The sequence below is a fragment of the Ailuropoda melanoleuca genome, chromosome 3 (assembly GCF_002007445.2).
Source record: "Ailuropoda melanoleuca isolate Jingjing chromosome 3, ASM200744v2, whole genome shotgun sequence".
Taxonomy (NCBI): Eukaryota; Metazoa; Chordata; class Mammalia; order Carnivora; family Ursidae; genus Ailuropoda; species Ailuropoda melanoleuca.
This window is the reverse complement of record NC_048220.1, coordinates 121,185,762-121,205,210: the sequence shown is the minus strand read 5'-3', so window position 1 is coordinate 121,205,210 and position 19,449 is coordinate 121,185,762. Positions and strand designations below refer to the sequence as shown.

The 19,449-nt window shown below is 41.1% G+C and overlaps 1 protein-coding gene across 7 annotated transcripts in view; it reads right to left on the bottom strand.

Annotated features, from left to right (window-relative positions):
• The window catches only part of ADAMTS12 (ADAM metallopeptidase with thrombospondin type 1 motif 12), a 310,364-nt gene that overhangs the window by 184,772 nt on the left and 106,143 nt on the right, over positions 1–19,449 (bottom strand). For all 7 annotated transcript variants that reach the window (XM_034657042.1, XM_034657036.1, XM_034657041.1 and 4 more), the window contains exon 3: positions 1,215–1,365. In XM_034657042.1, the coding sequence (XP_034512933.1) occupies positions 1,215–1,365 (151 nt within the window). The remainder of the gene's footprint in view (positions 1–1,214; positions 1,366–19,449) is intronic.

The window sequence follows — 19,449 nt, the reverse complement described above, 5'->3', positions numbered from 1 at the left end:
GATTGGCAACTTAATCAGACCATCAGAAGACTCTCTTCCCTTCTCTTAACTCTTGCTAGAAGAAGATTTAGACGGTCTGTTATCTAATTTAGGACAAAGTTGGAATAGCTTCCTAAAGTTAAGGAATGCAAGCAGCTGTCCATTTTGTGTACAGGAAACATTATAGACTCAAAATTTCTTCTTGTTTACACACTCTGCTAAGATTACAGAAGAAACTCCCAGGAAAGTTACCAGGGTCTGGTATCTATCCCAGGGTCTGGGTGAAGTCAATAAAGAAATTACTTGTCCCCTTGTCCTCTCCTTCTCCTACTCGCAAAGTTCTGAGTCTTCTCAAGCCTTAATTAGAATTCGCCTGTTGCAATTCTTTCACTATCTATATATTTTCCTACTGAGGTCCATGGTTCCCAAATCCTTAAGACATATAAATAATATTATGGATTCCTTTTGTTACCTGTCCCCTGGCCCATTTTTTTTTCTCTGAAGAAAAGAGAAATTATACAATACTTAAGAAAATGTCCCAATTTCCAGTGGCTCTTTATGCATAGATTATTATATCCTACAAATCAGAGAGAATGTGGGAATCATAAGGAAACAACTTGGGTCAGTTCACCTCTGAAAACTATCTGAAACTGTTTAGTACAAGTCAGAGAGGACCAGTTCAGATCTCTCCTGAGCTGAGGGGCAGGGAACACACGTCAGTGAACTACAAACAAAAGACAGCCAAAATAGGCTTAGCTGAATCCATCATCTGATACTGTGTTGATATTTCTTTCAGTTTCTCTTCACACATCAGTATCAGCACCATCGCACATTGAAGTCTGCCTTCCATACACAGATACGATAAGCACTTTGGTAGTATTCCACACTAAAGCAGAATAACTTTGCTAATACTAAAACTCATTGTCTTTAATTTAAACTATCGTCCTCTAAGGGATTCAAAAGTTTAAAAAACAAACAATTCACCATTATAAATATCACGTGAATATCATCGATTAATGAGGCAAGGATGTGGGAGATGCCTTTCCCCTTCCCATTAAGAACACAGAGAGACTAGAGTATAGAGAAGTGAAATTATTCCAAAAAGGACACATACTTTGTAGCAACAGAAAGGGGGTAGAGATAACAGATTTGAGTAAGAACAGGTATGTTGTAATAGAACAATAATGGAACAAAACAGACTCCTCAATGCGGTGAGGAGATTGAAGTCACAATACCGTTTAATCCGCAGGTTTGTTCCTCCTGCTCTGGAACTCTCTGCCTCGGCTTCCTATAAATGATGTGTGGGTGGTACTCTCCCTCAGCCAGTGGATGCTTTTTGACAGGCTCAATGAAGAAGTCTCCATGTGGTAGATGGAAAAACCCAGTCTGTAAATATATGTAATACAAAGGTCTATTTGAATCAATCCAGTATCTATGCAGGGAAAATTAGTAAAGAGAAAATTACATAGATGGTGATGATCCCTTAAAACCCATAAGAGCGGTGCTTTCAAAATCTGCCATCTTGGGGCGCCTGGGTGGCTCAGTCGTTAAGCGTCTGCCTTTGGCTCGGGGAGTGATCCCAGAGTCCTGGGATCGAGCCCCGCATCAGGGTCCTCTGCTGGGAGCCTGCTTCTTCCTCTCCCACTCCCCCGTTTGTGTTCCCTCTCTCGCTGGCTGTCTCTCTCTCCGTCAAATAAATAAATAAAATCTTTTTAAAAAAATCTGCCATCTTATCTCACAGAAAAGCTACACATAAATAAGTTAATGGGATGTCTTTGTAGTCACAGTTACTCAATGTTTTGGGGTCATGGATCCCTTTGAGATTCCAATGAAGAAATGTATCCCTACACATGTATCCAAAACGTGGCATACAACGCTGCAGTTCGTTCCCCTGCCCCTAAAACCCATTGCTGGGTATCTATGAATCTTCAACTAAGAACCAACACTTCCCAGTTGCCCTATTAAGGAGTTGGTACCTATATGCCATATTCCATTGATAATTTTTTGGAACATTTACCCATATGGGGGTAGTCCAGCTAAATGCTGCTTGAAGTGTTTTTGCCACAGTGCTCTCATGGAAACAAAGAAACAAAGAAATCTGAAACTGAGTTTTCAGGAGTCCACAATACAAAGTCCTCTGTCAGGTTCCACAAGGTGGGGGGGCACTCTCATTCACAGATGTGGGAATCAGTGATATGCTGGAAAAAGCCCATCAATGAATAACTCTTTCTGGAGGTCAGGTCTAGAGGCGGTATATGCTACAACTCTCTTTTCTCTTTAGGAAAATTTCTTGGTGCCCATTTGAGATGTTTAGAAAACTCCTTTGTGCCAATGATCTCCTAGGCTGGACTTAAGGCTCAGGATCTGAATTTTATATTAATGAAAAAAAGAACGTGTCCTAGAAGACCTGCCTAAGGCATCACACTGAGGTTTATCAGGAGCTCGGACCATGGAATTAAACTGATTCAATCCCAGCTCCTCCATTTATGAGCATTGTGACCTTGGGCAAATGACTTGCTCAGTGTCAGCTTTCTCAAATGAAAAATGGGGATAATCAAGGGTTGTTATGAAGACCAAATGAGTTAATACATGCAAAGTTCTTAGAAAAGGGCCCAGCTCATAGCCTTATCTATCATTAGCCTCTTTCCAGATTTTATGTCATTTCGTTGTATCAGGGTCAATATAGCCATTCAGTGAATAAGGTTTGCAAAAGCCTGGGAAACACCAGGGTCTTAGTGAAACTGTGAAGGCTTCCAAGTTCAAGGCCCCTCACCATACCTCAGCAAGCCAGGGCTGCCCTACTCTGCAGATGAGTCTGAAGACTAGTCGAGCAGTCCCCCACACTCAAAAGGCAAGAGGGGCTCCATGAAAGGAGGCTGCTCTCTATGGACAGTCCCTGACTCAGATGTCCTTACAAAATGTTTGCTTCTTCTGACCAGTAACATAACCAGATCTAACATAAATCTCACAGTTGGCTTCCTGTTTTGATTACTGACTTTGAAATAGCTTTAATAACAAGGGGAACAGAAAAAAAGGCACACTGTACTGGCAGTGGTCAGAACAGCTGTGTGACTTTGAATAGGTCACCCAACCTGCAAAAGGGGAGTAATGCTTACTACTTCCCAGGATGTTAGAGGAATCCAGTGTGCTAAGGCTTATAAAGTGTCATGCAAAGTACTTTACAAATGCAGGGTGGTAATGTTTTCTCCGAGGAATCCCACTGGACGTAAAGAACCGACGAGATCCAGACTAGTAAAATAGCTGCAAACAGACCTGCACCGTGCTGAGATTTGGTTCCATTTCTACTCTGAGACGAAGAGCAGGGACACGAGGAGCATGTAAGCCTGTTGCTGATAAAGCTCATTTGATCCACAGAACCCAGGAGGACTCAAAGACTCCTAGGGGAAGGCTGGTGCGGGTCCCTTTGTGCAACTGCTATCAACTCAATACTGATGTCCCTGAAGAAAAAACATTCACCAACAAGAAGGATTTATTGGTATTTCTTTAATCTCAAATTTTGGACCCAGGTGGTACAGAAGAAACAGATGGGTCTCCAGCTGAGAACATAATAACTATTTATGAGCAACACGAATGAGAATGCCTGAAAGCCAAACAAGCATTTTCCTAAAGGCTGACTTTCATCTGCATTCCTCCACGAGGCCAGTCTTGCACCCAGAAATCACCTATTCAGTCTAAATATTTCTCAGAAGCTGAATGGTGACACCTAGGAGAGAGGGCTGACTCACCAGTTGGAGGGGAAGCAGGACACCTGCTCACATGTGCAGACCCCATGTGCGTGTCATACAGAAGGAGAGGGGATGAAGAGGCAGCCACGGGTTTGGAGAAGAGTGAGGGCAGAAGATTCCCTAGCAGAGCTCTGCACCTCCTCTCTCCACCAAGATATAAACACAGAGCTTTAGACAGCAAGTTTCCGGTGGCCACGGTTGAATGATCTCTTCTCGCCTAACCAGAGCCAGATCACGCTGGAAGAATTCATCTATGGTTTGCTTTCCAAATGAAGGACTGGTTCCATGCTTTCCTGAAGCGAACTAAGAGAATCACCTTCTTCTCTTACCAGTTCTGAAAGAGGCACTCTTTATTCCAATCTTCTCTATAACTTGCTCACCTTTCTCAGGTCTTTGAAGAAGAATGGGAATGGACTCGAAAAAAAGTATCCAACTCACTGGGAGCTTGTACTCTTCCCAGAAAAACCAGGACAGAATGAACCTCAGCAGAAGCTCAAGGAGGACAAATCTGCCCTTTCTCTCCATTGTCATCTACTCTTCCCCTCAGTCTCCAGGAGTCTCAGCCCACTGCTGACTCCCTTTTGGAAATAAACTCACATCCTTGTTTTAACTAAGTTATAAATATCTCTGAATGTTTCCTGAAGCTATCTTCTAAGAATTGTTTTAAACAAACTTTATGTTGAAGATTCATAAACAAACAAAAGGATATACAAATCAAAACTGTAAAGTCCCATAAATCTTCCACAGATGGAATACCTAAATGGAGAAACAGAACATTCCCAGCAGCTGAGAAACTCCCTATTCCCCTCCCAGTCAATATCATCCCCACCACAAAGGTAACCATTATTCTGATTTTTAACACTAATATATTAACTTGAAGCCCATCTTTAATTTTTTATAAGAAACATTATTGACATAAAAGAAAAAAAATGTGTACTAGTTCATGTCAAGTGCTAGGGACTGATTGATGGAAAAGATTTTAAGGCAGGTGGATTTCTTAAAGTCCATTAAATCAGACTCCACATTGCTTTCTACTTGCCAGGCAAGCCCAACTGGTGGGCATGAGACAAAGAGCTGAGTCACCTTGGTGTGAGGCAGGGGCACTGAACCTCTACCGCTCTCTGCTAAGGAAAGGTGGGGAAGGACCTTCACAAACTCTTTAGAACCAACTTATTTTCCCCAGTCTCGGATTGAGAATAGTTGCCTACAACATCTTCTCCTTCTCCCATCAAAGTGTTAGTCATCTTGATGCAATTGACAATTATACTTCTGTTAGTGCGATGATTTGGGGTCCAGCAGGAAACTGGCGTCGTCTAACAAGGGACTGGTGAATAGAGTGTTCTAGAATCACACAGCCTAGAGACCCAGAAGAGTCACCTAACCTATGTTGGCATGCCATCAGGTTTTACTACAGGTAAAACCTAGCAGAATGAAGAATGACAACAATTGTCTTGTAAAACAAATAGGAAAGAATTACCAAATCAGTTCTAACACTCATGGCCCTGGGTTGAGCAGCTCAAGGGGCTGCTGTTCACATAGGAAAAAGCTGTGAATGGCACCCCCTGGAGTTGTACAATTGAACAGTGCTGCAAAAACTCATCAATCTGTCCTGAAAAGAAATTCCTTTTCATTTGAAAATTTCACAAGTTACCAGATCAACTTTTTCTTCCCAAGGGGACGAACACAACACGAGCAACATCTTGGCTTGGGATAAAGAGATACCGAAGATATGCAATCACAGGGCATGAATCACTGGAAAAGATACCCCCTGTTGCCCATTATAACACACAGTAAAGAGGATAAAAATGCACCCCCACAATCATCATTATTGATTATCAATCTGTATCTATCGCTTGGCCAGCCCTGTGCTAAGAACACTGAAAGGTGTATGAAAACCTCAAGGTTTATAATGCTGCCAGAAGACAAGACTTGATATACAGCACCCCTGAGAAAGGTGTGCATTTGTGGGGGGTGCAGGGTACCTCCCTAGGTGCTACAGATTCCGGTGCTGTGGTTCAGAGAAGATGAAGACCGGTGAGGAGGGCAAGTGCTTCTGGAGGACAAACACACAAGACTGCACTTCTATAGTCTCCGAAACACTTGGCACAGTCCTAAAGCCATGACAGCCTCCCAGAATTACTAACTTTTTTGTTGCTGGTCTGTAGCAGGCAGAGCATCTTATCATTTACTCTGTAACTAGGACCCTAAACCAGGACCAGAAGGTAAGAGATGATAGAAACCTCAGAATGTAGATGTAAGACCACCGGGAAGATTCCCCCAGGACTATCTCACCCTCTGCTGTGATCCCAAGAGCTCCCCGGCTGGCCCACATGGAGCCAGTGGGGACAGTGACTGGTAATACCATAGATTCATGAAGATTCTGCCTATTAGTCTTAGTGCTAGTAATTCACGTGGTGTAAGGAGAGAAAGCTCATGCCAGGAAGACGTTCTCAGTGCCACCACCTGGTAGTTACCATATGTAGGGCAGATATAATAGCAATACAGGTCTGGTCCCTACCTCCTGGGACAGCGCTGCCAAACAGAGCCTCCTGTGACGATGGAGATGTTTTGCAGCTTCACCATCCAATCGGATAGCCACGAGCCACATGTTGTTACTGAGCATTTGAGAAGTGGCAAATGTAACAGCAGAACTGAAGTTTTAGCTTCATTTAACTTTATTTTTAAAATTTTTTTTTATTTGAGTATAGCTGAGAGGTGAACAACATAGTGAGTCTACATGTCTATACGTTATGCTATGCTCACCACAAGCATGGTCACCATCTGTCACCATACAACGCTATCACGGTATCATTAACTATATTTCCTATGCTGTGCCTTTTATTACCGTGACTTATTCATTCCATAGCTGGAATGAATATCCAGCTATCCCCTTCCCCCATTTTTCCCATCCATCCAGCCCCCATCCCCTCTGGCAATCATCAGTTCTGTACTCAAAGGTCTGATTCTGCTTATTGTTTGGTTTATTGTTTATTTATTCATTTGGTTTGTTTTCAGTTTCTACATATGAGTGAAATCATATGGTATTTGTCTTTCTCGGTCTAACTTATTTCACTTAGCGTCATATCTTCTAGGTCCATCCATGCTGTCACAAATGGCAAGATCTCATCCTTTTTTATAGCTAAGTAATATTCTCTCTATGTGTGTCTGTGTGTATGTGCATGTGTGTGTATGTGTGTGTACACATCTTCTTTATCCATTCATCTATCAATAGACATTTAGGTTGCTTGCATTTCTTGGCTATTGTAAATAATGCTGTAATAAACAGAGGAATGCATGTATCTTTTTGAATTAGTGTTTTCATTTTCTTTGGGTAAATACCCAGTGGTAGAATTACTGACTCATAGAACAAAGCTGGAGGTGACACAACTCCAGATTTCAAGATACATTACAAAGATGTATTAATCAAAACAGTATGGTATTGCCACAAAAACAGACACCCAAATCAATGGAATAGAATAGAAAGCCCAGAAATAAACTCTTGTTTATATGCTCAATTAATCTATGACAAAGGAGGCAAGAATATACAGTGGGGAAAGACAGTCTCTTAAATAAACGGTGCTGGGAAAACTGGGCGGCTACATTTGAAAGAATGACACTGGACCACTTTCTAATACCACACACAAAAATAAACTCAAAATGGATTAAAGACCTAAATGTGATACCTGAAACCATAAAAATCCTAGAAGAGAACACAAGCAGTAATTTCTTTGACACCAGCGGTAGCAACATTTTTCTAGCTATGTCTCCTCAGACAAGGAAAACAAAAGGAAAAGTAAACTATTGGGACTACATCAAAATAAAAAGCTTCTGCACAATGAAAGAAACCATCAACAAAACAAAAAGACAACCTACTGAATAAGAGAAAATATTTTCAAATGATATATCCAATAACGGTTTAATATCCAAAATATATAAAGAACTTCTACAGCTCAACAACAAGAAAAAAATATGATTAAAAAATGGGGAGAGGACCTGAATACACATTTTTCCAAAGGCACCCAGATGGCCAACAGACACATGAAAAAGATGCTCAACATCACTCATCATCAGGGAAACGTAAATCACAACCACAGTGAGGCATTACCTTACACCTGTCAGAATGGCTACTATCAAAAAGATAAGAAACAACAAGTGTTGGTGAGGATATGCAGAAAAAAGAACCCTCATGCACTGTTGGTGGAATGCAAACTGGTGCAGCCACTCTGGAAAACAATATGGAGGCTCCTCAAAAAGTTAAATATAGACATACCATATGATCCAATTTCATTTAACTGTAATTATTACCTTGAATTAAAACAGCCACAGGTGATTAATAGCTACAGTGGACAGCGTATTTCTAGAGACTGGCTGACGACAGAGGGAGAGCCACGGCATACACATCATACCATGATGAGCGCTGTAATCAAGGCAGAGGTGAAGACCTGCCTTAAAAGAAAAACAAACTGCAAAAATGTGACATTTCACTATAACTGTTTTTTAAAATCAAGTCAATCAGGAGCCAGTTTGGAAACACCAATGTACCGACACTGACTTCAGAGAAATTAGAGAGATAAGTAGCTATAAACAATCCAACATTTGCCAAAATTAAATGAACCATTTGGCAGGACAAGGGCTGTGTGAGGGGGCTGCGTTGTCCTGAGACCAGAATGGAAGGGGTGTGGATGTCCCAGCAGGATCCTGGAGCTGGACTTGTGATCATATAGAATTGGAAGCCAGGTTCCACTTCTGGAAGGAGCTGTCCTGAGAGCCCTGAAATATCAACCTACATGCCCTCCTACCTCTGCCATGCTCTTCAGAAAAGTCCACCACAGCCCTAATATACACAAGACCACATCCCACTCACTGGCTGGCAATTCAGAGTCTAAGTAGTAGAAAAATACAGATCTGGTCATTAAAAAAAATGAGGGAATGGATTCCAAAAAATATATAGAATCAAAAAGTTATGACCAGGTTTACTAGAAATGGCTTGAGCTGTGTGATCTTGGTCAAATAAGTCAATACAGTGAGTCTCCGTTTTCTCATCTGCAAAATGGGGCATCATCTCTCTTAATTTGCAGGATGTAACTATCAGAGACGCTGTATGTAAAATGCCTAGCAGAAGGCTTTACCGCATTTATTGGTGCTCAATAAATGCATAGGAGCTCATGTTGTCAGAGCGTCATTCACAGTGAACACAATACAGAGTGGGGGTGAAAGCAAGGCTCTCAGGTCCATCTGTTTGGTTCATCTCTTGGCTACAAGTGAATTAACTTCTCTGCACCTCTATTTCATCATCTGAAAAATAGGAATAGTGATAGTAACTTGCTAACTAACTTATTAATAAGACTTGTCCTGTGTATTAAATGAGTCCGTGTAAAGCACTTGGATGAATGGTAAAGCACATAAGTGCCTCCTAAGTGTTAGCTATTAGCTATTGTGAGAGTCTAAGGAACATTTCCTCCACATGCCTGGTATGGTGGTGAATTTTATGAGTCACCTCAACTGGCCGTGGAATGCCCTAATTAAATATTACTTCTGCGCGTCTGTAAGGGTGTTTCCATATGGCATTAGCATTTGAATTGGGTGGGACTCAGGAAAGGAGAATGCCCTCCCCAGTGTGGGTGGGCATCATCCAACCCCTTGAGAGTCAGATCTTCTGGGATTTATACACAGACTGGGATTTATACACCATCAGCTCCCCTGCTTCTCGGGCCTTCAGACTCAGATTAAATAATCCCATGGTTTTCTTGGTTCTCCAGATTGCAGATGGCAGATCATAGGAGTTCTCAGGTTTCACAAAGGTGCCAGATGATTCTTGAGAATAACCCTCCTGTGTGCATGTATGCACTACACTAACTAGGGGAGAATCAAGGATGACCGGGTGTCCACCGTGTTGTCTGGAAAAATCTGAGAGGAGACAGAATCAATAGATTTCTCTTCCTTCCTTTAACAGTCTAAGAGCTCAAAGTGACGGTGGAGCTTTCTAATCAAACTTCCAACACATCACAGGATCTCCTCAGCCTGGAGGGCCGATTTTCTGGGCTTCTCTCAGGCAGAATAGAGCTTAACTCCTAAGCTGGGATTTCTTCAAATGAATGAATGCTGAAATCTTTAATAAACTTAATTTCACGTCTCTAGGTCAACCATGGATGCCAAATCCTGGTCTCCTTTTCCCCTGAAAATAGAATCGGCAGCAGTTTTTTCTGCCTCTAACTGGCAAAGATAGACTTTGGAGACAAGATTGAGTTACCAGTCAATTCCAGCGCTAATAAACAGTGTAGCTTTGCACAAGTAATTCGAGCTCTCAGAGCCTGTTTCCCCATCTGTAAAATGGTGATGACAGCATGTTTTTTAGTTCTTTAGTAAGAACTGAACAGCGAAATACATAAAATTACCCCAAACAGAGCCCAGTTTTCAGTCGATGTTGCCATCTCTTACGGATTTTCTCAAGGTGATGGTATTTGGACTCTTCTCTGTAACTAAATCATTTCTCTATCTTGCCGCATGGTGAACACGGCTGTTTATTTCTGAAAGTATTGTTTTTGGTTCTAGAAGAAAACTTTCTGCTCATGCAAGGGCAGAAAAGCTATCTCTCAATTAGTTCTTCTCACTAGATAATACTTGGAACTAGGTGCATTTTTTCTATTCTAATTCCCAAGAGTTGCCCACATAGATTCACTGACTATTGTTCTTAAGGAAGTAAGACTAAGTCCCTGACAGAAAAACAGCCACTCAGCCCACTAAAGTGGATCTTTAGAAAGATTTAGAAATCTTTAGAAATAAGAACACAATGACCAAAGAGAACAAGGCATCAGATGGCCCACTTATTTCTAATTTTAATGTGCAAAGGAATCATGAAAAGCTTATTAAAAGTGCATATGCCCAGGAGTCTTGCCCAGAGATCCTAGTCAGTATGTCTAATGTGTACCCAGGAATCTGCATTTTAGAAAGCACTCTGGGGTTTTTGATACAGATAATCCATGTGTCATACTTTGGAAACCATGACACTATTCCATTAGGTGGTGCTTGATTATTTTTATCTTCTTCTACCATCAAACCAGCATAACACTAAGGATATGGACACATACTAGCAATGACTCCAATTAAACACTTAATTCATCTCAACCAAAAGAAGTTTCAGCTATAACAATTGTTGACTACAGTTTGTGGAGAATGTTCCCCTGAATGCCCATGGCATCCTAACAGATCAGGGCAACACAAGATACCAAAACACGTTTAAAACATTCTAGGAAGCAGATTATCTAATTGAGTAAATGTTTTGGATTTGAAATGTGGAATCAGGGGCACCTGGGTGGCTCAGTCAGTGAAGTGTCTGCCTTTGGCTCAGGTCATGATCCCAGGGTCCTGGGATCGAGTCTTGCATCGGGCTCCCTGCTCAGTGGGGAGTCGGCTTCTCCCTCTCCTTCTGCCTGCTACTCCCCCTACTCGTGCTCACTCTGTGTCAAATAAATAAATAAATAAAATCTTAAAAAAAAAAAAAAGAAATGTGGACTCATTTGACATTGAGAAGATGGGACATCTGAAAGAAGCTAGCTTGACACGAATGCTGTAGAACCGAACCAAGCCTATTACTCTTGAAAATTAAAAAAGGAATTTCATTACATCTCAAACCATGCATTCCTAGATAAGCTAATAAAATCAAGGAGCATCAGCTAAGACACTGTAACAACCAAAAACTCATCACGGTCTTCAGGGACAGGGCGGGAGCCTTCTGGATGACAGTGACTTGCAAAATGGTCTTTCCAGTCCTGAGCGAAAGGAGGGATTATCAGAGACTTAAAGTCATTTCTGGCTACTTCTCCTTCTCTCAATAATCTTCTATCAGAAAAAGATTGTTCCTCAGAATTTTTCTATGGCTATGCTTTTGCGGGGCAGGGGTGGGGGAAGGCTCTAAGTAGCAATTCGTGTTTGTCATCACCAGAAAATTAGAAGTTCAACTAAAAGGAAGGGGGGAAATTGCCAGCACATTGGAAGCCCAGAAACATGTTATTAGGGAGAACAATGGGAGAGAACCAGCTTTGCAGAAGTGAAAGCACTTTCTCCTGTGGGGAGCAGAAACCCATTATGGCCGATTTAGCCAAGATACAGCACTCTTTTCTCGTGATGCCCCAGCAGGTCATCATTCTCAGTCCAGAAACCATCCTCCACTGTAAGGATACAAAGCCCTTCCTGGGCTGTGGAGAACATGGCCCTGGCTCTGGTTCTCCCACCACGATGGGCAACAATTTCTCTTTGGGCATGCTCCCTCACATGCAGGAAAGCGCACAGCAGCCAGCCAAGAGTGTTGCCATGGCCTCCAAAGTGACCCTGGCCTGAAACACAGCATTCCAGGGATGTTTAACGGTGGCTTGGTGGATGTCTTCTCTGATGGCCTAGTGATGGGAGAAGGCAAACCATGAGGAAATTTGATAGATGTTAGCTTCACTGAGTGCCACAGCAGAAAAGGGTGAAAAAAAAGGAAAAGGAGGCCTAGTGTGAGATGTTAAAGACACGAATGTGAGCATGTGAACACTGGTACTTATAACCTCGTTACATCTCTAAAATTAAAAAGATAAAAAAAAAAAGGATTTGCCTTCCCAAGGGCTCTTTCATTAAAGAATAAGTCTAAACTCACTGTCTCTACTTTCTAAACTCTCCCAAAGTCAAAACGACAGCAGAACAAATGTTAGTTATTTGCAATCCCCCACTGTCCTGTAAAAACAGGTCTGAGTAACTAGTATTTTTGGCCAAGAACAAACAAAATCTTCCTCAGCAGAACAGACTTTCCCATCCTTGAAGACAACATTGAAGTGGTAAGGGGAAGGAAAACAGCCACTCAGAGAGTCCTAAATGACTATGTTTAAGAAAGAAGGAAGAAGTTGAGAGTGCCAGAAATAAGCCAGGTGTAGACAAAGCAGCCCCTGGAGATGGAGAAGCCGGAAGGGAAAGGATCCACGGAGGATCCAAGTTACACCAGATGGCAGCCAAAGTGAAAGCTTTGCAAAAAGAAAGTGGAGCTTTTTACTTGAAGCACCATAAGAAATGTACAGTGTAAACTCCTTTACCACTTTCACCGATGAAATCTTCAGTAAAATAATAATTTTCTCTATTACTTTGATGGGACTAGAAGTGCTGTGTCCTCCTCCAAAGATGGCATGGGAAGAAAAAGAGAGGAGAGTCATTGAAGGAGTACAGAGTGGGAACCTCTTTTTCTCTTTCAGCTCAGGTGAGATTACCTGCTCACAGCAAGTAGGAAGGGCAGCTGGGAAACTGCTCTGAGGAATGGGAGAAGACACCACCATTTTCTGGAGCCGGGCTGAATGCTCAGCTGACACCGAGCCATTGAAAAGCCAGTCAAAGGAAATGACAAATTAGGCAAATGCTGGAGAGGCTGCTGTCAGAAAAGGGAATGTTAGGGGGCACCTGGGTGGCTCAGTCGTTAAGCATCTGCCTTTGGCTCAGGTCATGATCCGGGGGCCCTGGGATCGAGCCCCATATCAGGCTCCCTGCTCAGTGGGAAGCCTGCTTCTCCCTCTTCCACTCCCCCAGCTTGTGTTCCCTCTCTCACTGTATCTCTCTGTCAAATAAATAAAATCTTTAAAAAAGAAAAGAAAAAAAAAAAGAAAGGGGAATGTTAACATTTAAGCATTCAGATATGATGAAGTTAAGGATCTTGAAATGGGGAGATTGTTGACCCGATGCAATGAGAAGGGTCCTTAGAAGAGGGAAGTGGGAGGGTCAGAGTGAAGGGTCCATGAGATTAAGGTGTTGGCCTTGGCACACAGTAAAAAATACATTTCACGTCAAGGCTCCAGTACATAACCAAACCAACATTTCAGGAAGTAATGCTTCCCTCCTTTCCTATGTAGGAGGCAGTCTGATATACTCCATTCTGCGTTAATCTATTCTGTTTAATTTAAATCCTGGTTCCAACACACAAAGTTGATTACACATCCGTGTAATGGATTACAACCTGCAGATTCAAAAACACCGATATGGTGCTTGGACTTTATTGCTCGATCTGGATCTGAGTTCTTATCCTGAGTCTATGCTCTCTTCCTGTGTGACCTGGGTCAAACTGGTTGATCGATGTGTCTCAGGCTCTTGTATGAGCAATGCAGAATGCCTACTTGATAAAGCCATTATGAAGAATAAAGGAACTATTATGAGGAAGCACCTATTACAGTGGCTGGCACACAGCATTAATTCAGAAATAATAGTGGCTTTCTCTAAAATCAGAGAGTCTTATCATCATAAGACCCTTCAAGGGCTCAATTTTGCAGCTGATACTGGAACTACGTCCTCAACTCCACCCATACACACCACAAATGCATGTCCACTAACAAAAGATAATTTCTCAAGGTATCCACTATTGCTAAATTATTTTAATTATTAGAAATCCCTTCCTTTTGTGGAGTTAAAAATCTTTGTCCCTATAACTTCCACTCATCATCTTAGTTCTATCTTCTGGACTTGTACCAGAATGAGTCTAAAATCTTCGGTACGTAGTATTTACTTAAGTATATTGGATAACATTTATCAGGTGCCACTAAGACTTCTCTTTTCAGGATAAATAATTCCATTTCCTTCAACCCTTTTTTATTGCCTATTGTGCCACTCCATCAGCACCCTGCTTCATCTCCCTGGAACCATAATACAGCTTGTCAATATTTCTCTTAAAATGACACCAGAATTGAGCATTGGGAGTCTAGCACTCCAATGCCACCAACCTCAGAGAAATAAAACAGTGGGGAAAGTAATAGTTTTTTCCTTCACAATAATCAAATCCTGCAGGGAAGAAATCAGTAAGGCAAAAATTTGGTCTAATAAGCACTTACTTCTTTTACTAGGGCTTAACAAAAAGATCTATTTTGTCCATAGTATTACATGGGGTCCAGGAAATGGGCTCTAGAATTGAGGAAAATATATCATGACAACACTGAAGATAAGAGTGTCTCAGTGACTGCTGAAGTTTAATGATTATTTTTTTCTTAAACAGGCCCTGAATTGACCAGACATCTCCTTCATTAGAGTTTGATTTCCCTGCCATTCGCACCATTCCCTCAGCATCCTGTCAGAGACGGCCCATGAACAGTTTATGACAGTGTTGTTTGGGGTATGACCACGCCACACAGAAACCAGCCCCCTGCAAACAGTTCCAATCTCTGCAGAATGAGCGGGCAGTCATTTCAGGGGAGAGGTTGAGTCCCAGACGACATAGGAATGATGTTTCTTTTCCCAGTGTTTTATTTCAAAAAATTTCCAAAGTACAGAGAATTCAAGGAATATTATAATAAACACCCACATGCCACCACCTAGATTCGACAAATACTCGTATTTTTCCACGTCTGAAATGACTATGCTGCATTATTTGAAAGAATTTGCAGACACTGTGGGACTTCCCCATTAAATCCCTCAGCATGCTTGTCCTAAGAAGCAGACATTCTCTTAGATAATCGCAGTTCCATTACCTCATGTAAGAAAATTAGTAATAATTCCACAACATAACCTAATTTTCATTCCATATTCAAATTTCCCGTATTGTCCTCAAAATGTCTTTTAGAGCTATTCACTGTTTGTTTGTTTGTTTGTAACTAGAATCCAGTAACATTTAATATAATGCATTTGGTTGTTATATAATAAATTATTTTTTTAAAGTAATTCATATTACCTCAAGCACATAGCTTAATAAAATGGAAGATTTCTGAAAAGCCTGTTATGAAAAGCAATAATCTTTTGCTCTACCTCACCCAATCCCCAGAGGTAATGACTGTTGGCTTTTTTAACCCTATTCTTCTGGAAGCCATCTCCATATTTCTAAGTAACATGCTGGATTTTTTGTTTGTTTGTTTTAATCAGTTTTAGACATTATCTGAGGTACTGTGCCTGCCATAACAGACAAGGCTTTGGCTCCCTTACTCAACCCCGCTGCCCTTCTCCCAATGTCAGTACTTCTTTCAAACCAATACAAACAACTGTGCTTATTAAAACAGCATCAAGGCAAACGTGGTCATCAGCCAGTATGTGCTGATAAAATTTACCAGCCAGTATCTACTCTAACGGGCTGGTCTCTATGCCGTACAGGTTGCTAGTATTTTCTTTCTTCTACGGCTTTTTGTTTTTCTTGGAATCTTCACTTATCTTACTTTTCTTATTGCATTGCCTTCTTTGTTACAATAATCCATCCTTTTTAAAATCCCCCAGCATACCAGGCATTATTCTATGGAGTTCCTTTTTTTCTTAGAGGCTTCCCCTGGAGCTCTCCATCTCCCACAGGCCGGCTCCCAGCCATTATCCAGGGACTCCCCAGAGGGCACCTCCAGGTGAGATCCCCTGAGATGAGGGCTTGTCCATCAGCATGTTTGCTTTATCCAGCATCCAATTTTCAAATTGAGAAATCTAATATCTTTCCTGATTCTCCATCGTTTTTGGATGGCCTCCACCTTTCATTCCAGAGACTGTGTCTCTCAGTCCTTCAATTGTGAAAAATAGTCTTGGATGGAAGCCCTCCTGGATTGTTCTTCCATTTCCCTTACTTGTTATCTCATAGCTTCCAAGCATCTTGTTTATCTACTTTTTGAGAGATTCTCTTGGCTTTATCTTCTACTATTTCTATTGGTTTCTTTCTAAATTTCATCAATCCCCCCCACACACACCAGAGAGCTCTTTCTTGTCCTCTAGTTGTCCCTTTTCACAGTGTCTTCTTCTTGTTTTACGGACACAATCTATTCTAGAATATTTCCATGAACACTAATGAAAGGATTTGAGGTTTCTTATTTTTTGTTGCATTCCTTTCTGCCTTCTGCATTATCTGATTTCTCCAACATAATTTTTCCTATTTATTTACTTTGCTCTACCTCTTTCATGTTGGATATTTTCTAAAAATATCTTGACATCCTTGCTTAGCCTTCCATATTTATGAAGGGGTGCTGAAGAGCCGGTGAGCTGCTCTATGTTGGCATGGAGGGCTTTCAACCGTTAAAGCAGAGGTCTGACAGGTACCTGACCTTTATGAACGGAGGATTTCCTAAATGCCAGAATGTAAAGGTCTTTTTTCTGGGTGATTTAACTGCCACAGAGAGGAAAGCTCTAGTCTACTGCTGAGGGAAGAGACACCTGGCAGTAGTAAATCTGCCCAAGGCTGTGGAAGCAGACGACCATTCCATTTTCAGCTCCAGCCTGCAGCCTCTAGTCTCCCTGCCTTTCGTCACATCCAGAATCTCCAAGTCCCAAATCCCTCTGGGGGCTCCTCTGTCAAATCAACTTTCTTTTTGTCTATATCCCACCAGTGTGCACACTTGGCCATGAAACCCTGGCTATTAATTGTCCCACTTTAGTCTTCTAGAATATTGTCAAAATCCCATATCCTAAGATAGCTCCTCCCCTATTCTCTGTTACTGTTAGGAAGGCAACCAACTGTTCCATCTGCCATCTTTGAAAACTTGTTGATGGTTTTAGGAACATTGAAAATAAAAACAATTAGACAAATTAAACATACTTCTAACACATTTAAATAGACAATGAGTTAAACCTTTCACAAAGCAGTGAAAATCCCTACTAATAGGATAATTATACACTAAAACAATAGCACTCTTGTCAAAATCTAAATAGTACAAATAATTTATTTAATTCTGGAAAGTATGTGGTGAGTGCTACAGAACTTTCTACAACGGCTGAATGACAGCTGAAGTTTACCCACCATTTGTGATATTTTTGGTGACCTCAACCCTGATGAAGGCAATATTCTTGGAGATGAGTTGGCCTGATGCAAATGCCAACCTGTCTGACACCGAATCCGTGACCTCCCAAATCACTGATGAATATTGTTAAGCAAAGCGCAGAAGTATGATCAAGAATTTGTGACCTCAGCAAGAATATTAAGATGAGGGTTTTTTTCTCTTTTATACTGTTTATATAATCTTAAATTTGATATATTTTATATACAGTATATTTGATATGTATGTGTTTCTACACACACACATATATACATATATACGTTTGATATATATTTCTTTTATAAACAAAACTATTATTTTTAAAAATTTGCCAGTGGTTATCTCTATGTGACACATTTATTTCATAAGATTAAAATACAAACTACTCCTGGGCGCCTGGGTGGCTCGGTCGGTTAAGCATCTGCGTTCAACTCAGGTCATGATCCCAGGGTCCTGGGATCCAGTCCCACATCCGGCTCTTTGTTCAGAGGGAAGTCGGCTTCTCCCTCTCCCGCTGCCCCTCCCCCAGCTTCTGCTGTCTCTCTTGCTCACTCTTTCTCTCAAATAAATAAATAAAATCTTAAAAGAATATACACACTACTTCTCCTGTCAAGAAGAAAAACAGACATTTATATAAATATTCTTTCCTCCAGGAGGTGGAACTTCACTTCCCTGACCCTACCCTCTAGTGTCAGCTTTGTTTGGTGACTTGATTCCACAGAGTGGAAAGAGAGAAAGCAAGTACTTTTACGATGAAGAAACATGGCAGACGCTATTTCAGCCAGGTGATCGAGGTCAGCATCATTAACGGTAAGTCACATTGACAGCATGTGCCCTTGACATGATGTCATGAGAAGGACAATTTACTTCTGTATTGTTCTTCCCCAAAACCCATAACCCAAGTCTAACCATGAGGAAAACACTAGACAAACCCAAATCGAGGGCCATTCTCCAAAATACCTGACCACTACTGCTCAAATTATCAAGTCATCAAAAACAAAGCAAGCCTGAGAATGTCACAGCCCAGCGGAGGCTAAGGAGACGTGATGACTAAATGAAATGTGGTGTCCTGGGTGGTTTCTTGGAACAGAAGACTGACACTAGGGAAAACTAGTGAGCCCTAAATAAAGTGTGTAGTTTAGTTAACAGTAATGTGCCAATGTTGGTTCCTTAGTTGTAATAATTATACCATTTTATCAGATGTTAATAACTGGGTGCCAGGTATATGGAAACAACCATATGTGCTATCTTTGCATCTTTTCTGTAAATCTAAAACTGCTCTAAAATAGAAAGTCTGGCGCACCTGGATGGCTCAGTCAGTTAAGCACCCGACTCTTGATTTTGGCTCAGGTCACGAACTCAGGGTCATGAGATCGACCCCCATGTCAGGCTCCATGCTGGGACAGGCTGCTTGGGATTCTCTCCCTCTGCCCCTTCCCCCATTGCTCTTTCTCTCTCTCTAAAAATAAAATAAAATAAAAAAATCTACTTAAAAAATTCAAACAATTCACTCTCTTTTTTATTAGTATTAAAATTGATTGAAACTTAATCAAAATCTGAGAATGGATATTAAAAATCTTCCACAGTGAAACTATGCAATTACTGTGTCAATATGGCCATATCATAATATTATGGTCAAATGGACACTCTCACACTTCCAGGGAAGTGAGGGAGGACTGCCTCTCCCTTTTGGGACGATCTGCAACAAAAGCCTCAGAAAAGCATAGTTGTGACCCCAAAACTCCACTTATAAAATTATTTCCAAAAGAACTGACCCAAAAAAAGGAAAACAGTTTGTGCACAAAGATATCCATCACAGCACTATTCCTGATCATGAATAATAGGAAATAACATATATGACCAACAACAGAGGACTGGGAAGTAAACAGAGTAACATTTACACAACAATTATGATTCAAATTATTTCAAAATATAGAGAAAATAAAGGAAAAATATATGTATCTTCATTAACGTTAACCAAAATCACTCCTGAATTGTTGGACAATGGT